We start from the raw sequence: 12500 nt of genomic DNA on the forward strand, positions 1-12500 counted from the left end.
TAAGTCTTTTAAGCAACCCATCACTCATAATGGAGCCCGATCCTTAACATTTCCATTTTGTAATTACAATTAAATTACAAATTGCATCATCCTGTAATTAATTACATTCCAATTAAATTACAATTACTACAACCCTGGTTCTGATGATCCAGGTGCCGGTAGGAATCCTGTGCTACGAACATCAGAATGACTTCATATTCTTTCACTTGGATCGAAGACTTTGTGGTAAGAGGCGTATCCAAAAGGTGTGAATAATTCGACAAGTTAAGGGTGAATTGTGGTTGTTACAGTTATAGTATATGCAGTGTGCCTGTGGAGTCCTGACACCAATTGATAAGCGTTGTGATGAAGAGAGTGAGGCGGCTGTGACATTGCTGTTTCTTATATCTGTGAAGCCGTTTGCTTATGTGTATGTACATACATACATGTTTATGTATATACACATATAAACACTGTAATGGCAATGCAGTTTTCCAAGGATTATTATTTCAACATACTGTATACAATAAAACTTCTCTGTGAATACGCCACCTAGCAGAAGTTTCCATTACATATAGTTTCCTTCAGATGCAGAGGCTATTGTTCACGATTTATTTCAAGAACTTACTTTGCTGAGAGCAATATATTATTACAATAATTCACTTTATTAGGAACAGTACTATAGTAGATTCACATCAACCGTGCATTTGATATCTAGTCCCGTCCCTTACGACGCTCCTCATTGGCGGTTGATAAGCCAATCACAGGGCTTGAAACTCTGTCTCTCTCGAGAGTTCACATGTGTAGGATGTGTGTTCCTCCTCTCCTGAGGGATCCGTCTTTCAAACGTATACCTCAGGAGAGATGGAATACACATCGTGCCCATGTGAACTCTTGAGAGAGACTGAGAGTTTCCAGCCCTGTGATTGGCTTATCAACAGCCAATCAGGAGCGTCGTAAGGGACGGGCCTAGACGTAAAATGCATGGTTGATGTGAATCTACTATAGTAACAAGGAGCGTCAGAATGTTGCATAACTCTCTCTCTCTCTCTCTCTCTCTCTCTCTCTCTCTCTCTCTCTCTCTCTCATCAAAAGGTATTTTGCGCATCCTAGCACATGAATGTGAGTTGTGTTTCAACAATGCTAATGCGATGGAGAGGAACATTCCCCGGAGGCTTCAGAGAGCTGTCGTCTTGCGCTAAGGAATGTTTGCCCTGGAAAATGAAGTTGGTATTGGCAGTTCTCCCGAGCACCCCCTGTTATCATCTCTACTTAGGTGCAGTATCTAGGGATTACTGATCCCTTATCTCTCTCATTGGAGAAAAAGGGCTGCGGAGAAGACAGGTTACGTCAGGATTTATTATGCACCTCATTAACGAATGTTTTTTTTTTCTTTATCTTGTCATCGTCTTCCAAACAACGCACTGTTGTGCATTATGTAATTTTTAGTTTTCTTGTACTCTGCATTCTATAGTTGCTTTCATACATAGGGTTTAGACATAGTTGTATAGAGTGCTTGGCATGGCATGGCTTGGCTTCGCTTGTCATTTAGAGTGATTAGCATGGCGCAACTTCGCTTGGCTTATCTTCTAGAATGGTTGACATGGCATGGATTGGGTTTGCTTGGCTTTGCTTTGCTTTTAGAGTGCTTAGAATGACATGGTTTGGCTTGGCTTTTAAAGTCCTTGGCATATCATGGCTTGGCTTGGCTTGGCTTTTAAAATTCGTGGCATGGCTTCGCTTGGTTTGGCTTTTGGAGCGCTTGGCATGACTTTTCTTGGCTTGGCTTGGATTGGCTTTTAGAGTTCTTGGCTCAGCTTGGCTTGGCTTGGCTTTTAGAATTCTTGGCATGGCTTGGTTGGCTTGGCTTTTAGAGTTCTTGGTTTATCTTGCCTTGGCTTGGCTTTACTTGCCTTTTACAGTGCTTGGCATGGCGTGGCTTGGCTTGGTTTGGCTTATCTTTTAGTGTTTGACATGGTATGGTTGGGCTTAGTTTGACTTGGCTTGGCTTTTAGAATTCTTGGCATGGCTTGGTTTGGCTTGTCTTGGCTTGGCTTTTTAGAGTTTTTGGCATGGTATAGCTTGGCTTGGCTCTTAGAGTGTTTGGCATGGCATGGTCTGGCTTGGTTTGGCTTGAGTTTTAGAGTGCTTGGCATGGCGTGGCCTGGCTTGGCTTTGGTTGGCTTGGCTTTTAGAGTTCTTGGGATGGCTTGGCTTGGCATTTAGAGATCTTGGCATGCCTTGGCTTGGCTTTTTTAGCATTTGGCATGGTCTGGCTTTTAGACTTCTTGGCAAGGCTTGGCTTTGCTTGTCTTGCTTTTTAAAGTGCTTGGCATGGTATGGTTGAACTTGGCTTGACTTGGCTTGGCTTTTAGAGTGCTTGGCATGGCATGGTTTGGCTTAGCTTGGCTTTTAGTTCTTGGCATGGCGTGACTGCTTGGCTTTTAGAGTGCTTGGCATGGTGTGTCTTGGCTTGGCTTGGCTTGGCTTTTAGAGTTCTTCTTATGGCTTGGCTTGGCTTTTAGAGTGCTTTACATGGCATGGCTTGGCTTAGCTTAGTTTTGCTGGGCTTTTAGATGTTTGGTATGGCTTGGCTTGGCTTTTAGAGTGCTTTACATGGCATGGCTTGGCCTTAGCTTAGGCCTTTTGCTGGGCTTTTAAGATGTTTGGATGGCTTTGTTGGCTTTTTAGAGTTGTGGCATGGCATGGTTTGGCTTTGCTTGGATTTTAGAGTATTTGGCACGGCATTGCTTGGCTTAGATTGGCTTAGATTGGCTTTGGTTGGCTTAGATTGGCTTGGCTTGACTTAGCTTTTAGAGTGCTTGGTATGGCATGGTTTTGGTTGGCTTTTAGAGTTTTTGGTATATGATGGCTTGGCTGTACTTGGCTTGGCTTGGTTTTGCTTTGCTTTGTTTGGCATGTCATGGCTTGGCCTTGCTTTTAGGGTGCTTGGCATGGCATCCCTTCGCATGGCTTGGTCTTTAGAGTTCTTTGCATATTATGCTTGGCTTGGCTTGGCTTTTAGAGTTTTTGGCTTATCATGCCTTGGCTTGGCTTGGCTTTGCTTTTAGAGTTCTTGACATTGCTTGGCTTGGTCTTGCTTGGCTTTTAGATGTTTGACTTGGGTTGGCTTGGCTTTTAGAGTGTTTGTCATGGCATGGTTTGGCTTTGCTTTGCTTTTAGAGTATTTGGTACGGCATAGTTTGGCTTTGCTTGGCTTGGCTTTTAGAGTGCTTGGCATGGCATGGTTTCGCTTGGCTTGGCTTGGCTTGGCTTGGCTTGGCTTGGCTTGGCTTTTAGAGTTCTTGGCATGCCATGACTTGGCTTGGCTTGGCTTTTAGAGTTCTTGACATGGCTTTGCTTTGCTTGCCTTTTAAAAAAGTGCTTGGTATGGCATGGTTGGGCTTGGCTTGACTTTGCTTGGCTTTTAGTGTTTAGCTTTGCTTTGCTTGCCTTTTAAAGTGCTTGGCATGAAATGGTTTGGTTTGGCTTGGCGTGGCTCTGATTTTAGAGTTCTTGCCGTGACATGACTTGGCCTGGCTTGGCTTGGCTTTTAGAGTTCTTGGCATACTCACAATTCACATAGAAACTAGTCGAGTGCTTATTATGCAGAGGGCGTCTTTATTGCACTTTGATTATGGACTTGGGGAGTGCAAATCATACGTTTAAAAACGAATGGGGTGTTACTTTTATATACGTATAATAATGACTGGGGAGTCTTAAATTCAAGGGAGTGCAATTTATATATGTCACCGGCTTTGTCTGTCCGTCCGCACTTTTTCCTCTCCACTCTCAGATCTAAACAACCAAATCTAGAGGGCTGCAAATTCGCATGTTGATTATCCACCCTCCAAGCATGAGACATACCAAATTGCAGCCCTCTAGCCTCAGTAGTTTTTTTACGGTTATATTTAGCGTCATAATCGTGTGTCTGGTATAGCAATATAGTCCAGGCCACCACCTAGCCGAGGTTCAAGTTTCATGGGCCGCGGCTCATACAACATTTTACGGAGACCGCGGAAAGATAGATCTATTTTCGTTGGCCATACCTTGATTATACGATGATATCAGAAAACTCCATTGCCCAGAAGAAAGTTCGACGCATTTTTTACTTGTATTCGCCGATGGTTGTAACCAGATATTTATCTTCTGGAAATTGTGTTAAGTGCTTACAAGAGATCTTGTTCATTTCTTCGCTGCTCCAAACGCTCCAACAATTTTTTTATGAGCAATAGAGCCACTAGGAAATCTTTGTCTACTTTGTATTCAAGGTCCAGCGAATATATTCAATTGACAGTTCATTGTAAAAGCAATGGCCAGTGAATGTCGGCAGACTCTTTGGGGATGAGTTTGGCGGCACCTGGCCACAACTAGCACCAGTATCACATTTGCTTTCGTTGCTGTTCAATTTTTCGAATGAAGTTCTTACCAATTATTTGTTGATTTGTAACTACATAACACGCAAACGCATTCCCGTGCGTTACCTGCATTTCGATAAAAATTCACAAATCCTTTCCTACCGGCCCGATAGTAAATTCAAAAGACCCCGGGATCGGATCCAAATGACGTGCATTTTCGCCATTTTCTATGGGATTTCTCTTTTAAACTCGTGGTTTCCTGGCTTTCCGCCACCATAATTACGTAGTATATGGCGCTGTAACGCGTTTCATGACGGACATCCCTCGCAGTTGAGCAAGGACTTAGGCAAGTCCGGGAAGCGAATTCCCGAGATGGATGCTAATGTTGTATCTGCCCAGTTTTTGTGCTGTGCCGCGCCCTTAGGTTGGGTTAGGTTAAATAAATGTCCCTTGAGGAATTTGGGTGTGGAAAAAATATTGACATTTTTGCAAGAAGATTCTATGGTTCGTTTTTAAGATATGGCGTCCCGCTTTTCCAGGGAAGGCGCGCCACTCGGTTACAGTTCGGGAGGAATATGCTTCCGGGAAAGTCTCTCGTGCGCGAACGCCGACCTACTACATCAACTGGCGTAAAAGCTGTTGAGAAAAAAAAATGTGAAAGAAAGTGAAGTCAGGAGCCTGCCTGCCTCCGAGAATCTGCCCATGATGATGTACATGAGTTGCTCCTGGCCACGCAATTGACTACTGGTGTTAGAAAGTTAAGTATATCTTAGTTTAACCAGACCACTAAGCTGATTAACAGCTCTCCTAGGGCTGGCCTGAAGTATTAGATATTTTTATTTGGCTAGGAACGAACCAATTGGTCACCTAGCAACGGGACCTACAGCTTATAGTGGGATCCGAACCACATTATATCGAGAAATGAATTTCTATCAACAGAGATAAATTCCTCTGATTCCATGTTGGCCGAGCCGAGAATCGAACTTCGGACCACCGGATTGGTAGCCGAGAGCGAAAACCACTCGTCCAACGAAGAACATTACTGGTGTTAGAAATATCATATTTAAGCCTGTATCGAACTGAACTGCTCATCAGTGCATCATTGAAAGTCTGGCTAAATTGTATTCATAAGCTACTTTTTTAATGAAAAATTATTATTATTATATTCTTATTGCTATTATTGTTGTTGCTGTTGTGATGCCGGTTTTCTCATTGATTATAAGTTGATAAGCGCTAAATTTCAGAATTACTTAAAATTTAACTGCATTGTGTTTAAACCTAATAATAAAATTCAGTTACATAGGAATGTAAAATTTACACAGCGTACAGCGAACGGATACTTCAAGGAAATTTGATGAGGATAAGCCAATGAGAAATATAGAAAATAAAAATAAATGCTCAACAATCGCAAGGTAATGAGTATTATAATTTACCCTTGTGTTTTTAAAGTTATCTTTAATCCTTTATATTTCATTGCCAATCACGATACTTTATTATACGCCAAGTTACTAACTAGTTTACCTAAAATATAAACTGTTGAATTGCTACAACTAAAACCTTAGCTTCGTAGATTATTATTTGTAGGCTTCATATTAAGAATCTTGTCAACCCAAGCATGCAGATCCCCGCAGGGGGATAGTGCCGTCAGAACACTTCTTACGGTACCGTAGCTTTACTAAAGGTACTTTGCAGCATCCCTTCGGCCCCTAGCTGCAACTCTTTTCATTCCTTTTACTGCACCTCTATTCATGTTCTCTTTCTTCCATCTTACTTTCCACCCTTTCCTAACAATTGATTCATAGTGCAACTGCGAGGTTTTCCACCGGTTACACCTTTAAAACCTTTTTTACTGTCAATTTCCGTTTCAACGCTGAATGACCTCATAGGTCCCAGCGCTGGGCCTTTGGCCTTAACTCTATATTCACTTCACCAAGAATGCAGGACATTGTGACGACCTTAATAATAGAACACCATCCACACCCAGCTCTGTGCTGAACTTAGAAAGTTCCGTTTAGCTTAACCCTTTTTAGGTGCGTTAGGTCAAAGTCCTCTTGGATTTGCAGTATCCCACCCCGCCCAAGTCAACATGCTTTAACTGATAACACACTTTGGGCTGGACCGTTTTATATGGCCCCTTCCTACTGTCGTAAGTATTTATGTCCCTTCCTATTTTTTGCGTAAATATAACCCAGCTCCGTTGTCACCGTATTTATTGCACTATCATTTTGCTTGCGCATCTATGACACGGTAACTCCCCGTGAAAGGGTAGTGCCGTTAGTACACCTCACGCGAGCCCTGTAGGCATTGCTGAAGGTTCTTTGAAGCGTCTCTTTGGCACGTAGCTGCACCCCTCTTTTGATGTTTTTACTGTACCTCTGTTCATATTCTCATTCTTCCATCTTACTTTTTAGCCTCTCATATCAGTTGTTTTACCTATTGTGTAGCTGCAAGGTTTCCTCCTGTTAATCCTGTCAAACCTTCTTGACTCTCAGTTTCATTTTCAGCGGTGAATGTCCCAGCGTTGGCCTTTCGCCTAAATTTTATATTTCATTCCATGTCTATATCCTGCTGTATGCAAATGTAACCTTATCTCGTTATATATATCTGATTATATATATAATATATATAATTATATATATATATATATATATATATATATATATATGATATATACTATTATATGTTTATATATATATTAATAATTATAATATTATGTAAATAATTAAATAAAGATATAATATATATATCTATTATATATATATATATTATATATTATAACACCATACGACGTAATTCCCTCTTCTTCTCATATTATGTAGTCGTGTATGCTTATGTACGTAAGTATGGCCATATTTCACTGTATACTTATTTATAGCTTTATCCCACTGTAAGCACACGTATGGCCTTATACGTGACTCTAACCTGTTGCTTACACATGCATGGCCCGTCCCTTTGTCTAAGTGTGTGTGTGTGTGCATAGCTCAGTTCCTTTGTATTTATATATATGATCCTATCCCATTGTCTGTGCATGTGTCCCTTTGTCTGCATATACATATACTTTCTACATCTGTACCTGTATAGCCACCATCTTGTGTCTTCTTATGTATGACCTTGTCTCGTTGTCTTCATATACTACATGACCCTGCCTCATTGTTTATGTAATGCATCATGTTAGAAACACATTGTCTATTATCATGGAGCCATATTTCATTGCGTATATATGTTACGCAAAATGTGGATAATTGCCAAATGTGTACATTTTGCAATTAATTTTGCCTATTGTGTACAATTTGCAGCGCTTGGTGCCGATTGTGCACAATAGGCAAAATTGATTGCAAAATGTACACATTTGGCAGTTTTTCTACTTTTTGCAAGGACATTTTGCCAAATGTTAACATGATTTTGCAACAGTATTTTGCCAAATGTTAACAGATTTTTTTTTTGTTCCAGTGGCATGTCGGACTTTAAAGAGCAGTTTGAGCAGAAGATTCGAAATTCTCAGACTAAGACTAATATGAAACACTTCTTGTTTACGAGCTGAAATCGTGCAGTTGGGCAAGGAGGAGGGCAGTTAAACCCTCATCTTCCCTGCTACTACAGAGGTCTGTCCTACCAACTCACAAGTGGCATGTCGGACTTTAAAGAGCAGTTTGAGCAGAAGTTGGACAACTTATTACAGTCTAAGAATGACAATGTGGTCATTCCTCGGAAAGAGAAACGTGCACAGTGGATAGCTCAGCTGCTTAGAATTGAAAAGGAAGGGACTAAAACCAGCGATGACTATAATATGAAAAAAAGATTCGAAATTCTCAGAGTTGGTGACGATGACCGACTTATTCGGAAGCGTAAAGGATTGGACACTGAATTTAAGTTTATAGTGTGCTTTGAGGAAGTTCATCAGGCCATTTCGGTCGCGCATTCAGCTTTGGGTCATGGCGGTGAAAAGAAAACTTTCAAAGAAGGACAAAAAAAGTGGGCTAATTTGACTATGCAGTGCTGCCAGATGTTCATAAGTTTTTGCATTGAGTGTCAAGAGAAGAAAAAACGTAGCGTACATAAAGGTCTGGTGGTGAAGCCTGTTAGAAGCGAAACTATTTTTTCTCGATGCCAAATTGACTTGATCAATTTTCAAACATTACCTGATGGGGAATTTAAATATATTCTGACCTTCATCAACCATTTCAGCAAGTTTTGTGTGCTGCGGCCCCTGACATCAAAACGAGCTGAGGAGGTTGCTAACACGCTTCTCCCAATATTTTTGACCTTTGGCGCTCCCGTTGTCCTGCACTCGGATAACGGGAGAGAGTTTGTGAATGCCGTTATATCAGAGTTGTCTACGCTCTGGCCTGAACTTAAGCTCGTCACTGGTAGGCCGCGCCACCCACAAAGCCAAGGTGCAGTTGAAAGATTGAATGGAGTCATTCAAGACAAATTAAAAATTTGGATGCACGAAAACAAGTCCAGCAGGTGGAGCGTTGGGGTCCACTTTGTCCAGTGGCAAATAAACATTTCGGAACATGAAACCATAAAAACAAGTCCGTTTAAAGTCATGTTCGGGATCGAACCCAAGGTAGGCCTAGCATCCACTGTTATTCCACCTAATATGCTCGGCAATATAAGAACTGAAGAATATTTAGACACCATCCACCAAAATGAAGCCGAAGGGGCGGCTGATGAAGAGGAACAAGAAGGAGAGGAGGAACAGGAAGGAGAAGAGGAACGAGATGGAGAAGAGGCGCCGCAATTCGCTGAAGCTCGGCAACTGGCTGCAGCCGGCCAAGAAAAAACCGCACTTAGAATGACAAGGAGAGCGAAACACCTCTTAAGTGCCCTACAAGTGGGTGACAACGCGACGCTGAAAGTTCCCGAGTTTGATCGTGGGCCGAGTGAGAGCAGGAACCTCCTGGTTGTGGTACTGCAGAGAGACGAGGACCTGTACCAGGTAGGCTGCAGAGAAGGACGCATAACCACCCGGTACACGGCAACTGACATGGACCCCGTTAAGGAGAAGCTCCTCACCCCAGATGAGGTTCCCGACGTTGAAATGGCTTTGAGAACCGCTGTAACCAGGTACACAGGAGGCCAAGGGTATGTGAAGTGTGCCTGTAAAACAAACTGCACAACTTCCAGATGCTCCTGCACAAATAAGCTGTTAAAATGTAACTCTCGTTGCCACCCTGGTCGTTCTTGTAGCAATATTTAAGTGTTAAAGCAGTGTCAATCCCTTTTAGTTTGAACAATAAATACTAATAAATATTAATTTTAATTTGAACAATAAATACTAATTCTCTTTGATTCTTGTTTCATTCTGCCTATTGTGTACAATCGGCAAAATGACGTTGCTTTTTTTAAAAAAAATGGCAAAATTTTGCCATATGTGGATAATTATCTACATTTGGCAAGCGCAATTTCCAAAATGTGTACATTTTGCAACTTTCTCGCAAAATGTACACATTAGGCAATTATCTACATTTTGCGTAACATATATATCATGTTGACAACGCACTGTCTTCTTAGTAAGAGCCATATTTCATCGTCTACATATGTGGCATTATACCACTGCGTATGTGTAAATGAATTCACGCTGTAGTCTACATACATAGGTACCTTTCCCCGTGTGTCTCTATGTCCCTATCACGTTGTCCACGTATTTATTCCCCGCGTCACAGATTTTGTATGTTATATATCATTGGCTGTACGCATATGGTTCTGCCGCATTGTCTACTCATGTATAGCATTATCCCGTTACCCACGTATACATGACCCCGGCCATCTAGTATCTTGTGGCGCTTGTCAAATCTTTCTCATCATGTGTGGCCCTGTACATTTACCTCCTTCTATGTGCGATTTTAGCGTTGTCTTTATACACCTGCCCCTATCTCGGAGTCTGGATTCCTTTCAGTACCATTCTCAGTGTAGACATTTTTGTCAAGAGATCGTGCCGCGTCTGTTATATTCATTTTGTTGTTTACTCCTCTGAGTCTGCTTTGTTTCTACCAGTCCAGTGTCATTGGGAGCAGAAGACTGTAATATATTTAAGATACTTCTCATCATCTGCGGATTTTAAAGATCCGAACTATAAACTGATTTAGTAACCATGAATGTATATGAAAATGATGCAATAATTTCAGCAGGCCTTGTCTGTTATAATGGAGTTTTTAGCCTTTTATTATTTCACTTTACCTCCTCTTACTTCTTCATAATGATAACCGAACATATTCTTTGGAAGCTTGAATTTCAAGTCAGTAGCCCCTTAGGGCTTGTTCTATATAGATATGGTTCATCTTCTGAATAATAATAATAATAATAATAATAATAATAATAATAATATAATAATAATAATAACCCCAAAATTTTTTGCCGAACCCCAAATTTTTAAATAGGAACAATAAAACATGCTCTGTTACTTTGCATTAGATGGCACTGGTTTTGCAAACGGTCTTGTGTGTGTGTGTGTGATATATATATATATATATATATATATATATATATATATATATATGTATGTATGGATAAATTGATCAAGAAATATATAAAACGTGATTATATGTATTAATAAAGGTAATGCCAAGGACGAAAATGAAAAAACGAGAACTGCCAAGATCTTTCGGTCTGAACGACCCTTTACTATAGGCAAGTCTTAGCTATAGTAAGGGCCTCGGCAGTACTCGTTTTTTTCATCTTCCTCCATTAACTTTATTTATACACTGCACCACGTTTTATATATTTCGTGATCAAGTTATGCATATATATGTGTGTGTATGTACGTATGCATATATATATATATATATATATATATATATATATATATATATATATATATATATATAGAGAGAGAGAGAAGAGAGAGAGAGAGAGAGAGAGAGAGAGAGAGAGAGAACAATAATAAAAACGAAGACAGTTCACCTTGCTGATATAGGTCACAGCTGTATGAAGACTAGCGATACGCTGTATGAATGACTTGTATCCATCGCTTCAGCTATTGATACAAAGGTAAGAGCAGACAGTTATGAAAACCCTTGATTCCTTATTTCGCCTATGTTTACTTAGCTGAGGTTTACACATAACAGTAGAGTCTCCCCTGCTTCGTTTTTACAAAATGTTAAATTAATATTGAAATACTGAGAAGCAAGCCTACCGAACTAACGTAGTTTGATTTGCATAATTAGGAACCTGAGGCGTATTTAGGTAGGTAGCTATTCTCGGGGCACTGCATTTGCATTTGCCTGCGCCTCATTGCTGTGATGAGTCGTTTTCCAAATGAGAACTGGATTCCTTTCTCTCTCTCTCTCTCTCCTCTCTCTCATCTCTCTACTCTCTCTCTCTCTCTCTCTCTCTCTCTCTCTCTCTCTCTCTCCACTATGTTCGCAGTGTCAGTTTGCAATGTCGAGAGATGATAATTCTGATAAAGGCTTATTCTCCTGTGTAGTTAGTAAAGTAATTCATTTACACTATGCTGTATTTCTGTATCATCACCATTAGGTTTTATTATCACTGGTGAATGTGTATATATATATATATATATAGTATATATATATATATATATATATATATATATATATGTGTGTGTGTGTGTGTGTGTGTGTTATGATATATATATATATTATAGTGATTATATACATATACATATATAATATGTATATATACGTATATATATTATATGATAATATACATATAATATATCTATATATTATATACTATACATATATATGTATATATATTATAATACATATACATATATATAATTTATATACATATATATACATATATAATATATATATATTATAACAGATACATATATATATTATTATTAAATATAATATACAGATAATATATATAAAATATATATAATATAATAATTATTATAGATTATATAGATTTTTTTACGATTGGTCTTTTTTTCGGTTTTGGAACCTCGTAAGCTGGACCTATTATTATATATATATATATAGATTATAATATATATATATATAATATATATATATATGTGGGGGTGGTGTTGGGTGTCCTCTGGTGTCGTCGTGTGTCTGTGTGTGTATATATATATTAGATATATTAATACAGATAACATATATATATATATTAGTATACATATATTATAAACAGTATATATATATAATATACATAGATATATATTATATATAATATATATATAAGATATAT

General features: G+C 39.3%; 2 protein-coding genes across 2 annotated transcripts in view; one reads left to right on the forward strand and one right to left on the reverse strand.

Annotated features, from left to right (window-relative positions):
* LOC135221712 (serine proteinase stubble-like) overlaps positions 1-12500 on the reverse strand; it is a 93570-nt gene that overhangs the window by 72974 nt on the left and 8096 nt on the right. The gene's annotated exons all lie outside the window — the stretch shown is intronic.
* LOC135222373 (uncharacterized) overlaps positions 7966-12500 on the forward strand; it is a 54838-nt gene continuing 50303 nt past the window's right edge. The window contains exon 1 of the mRNA XM_064260461.1: positions 7966-9425. Coding sequence (XP_064116531.1) covers positions 7966-9425 — 1460 coding nt within the window. The remainder of the gene's footprint in view (positions 9426-12500) is intronic.

Source organism: Macrobrachium nipponense, chromosome 3 (genome assembly GCF_015104395.2).
Source record: "Macrobrachium nipponense isolate FS-2020 chromosome 3, ASM1510439v2, whole genome shotgun sequence".
NCBI classification, from domain to species: Eukaryota; Metazoa; Arthropoda; class Malacostraca; order Decapoda; family Palaemonidae; genus Macrobrachium; species Macrobrachium nipponense.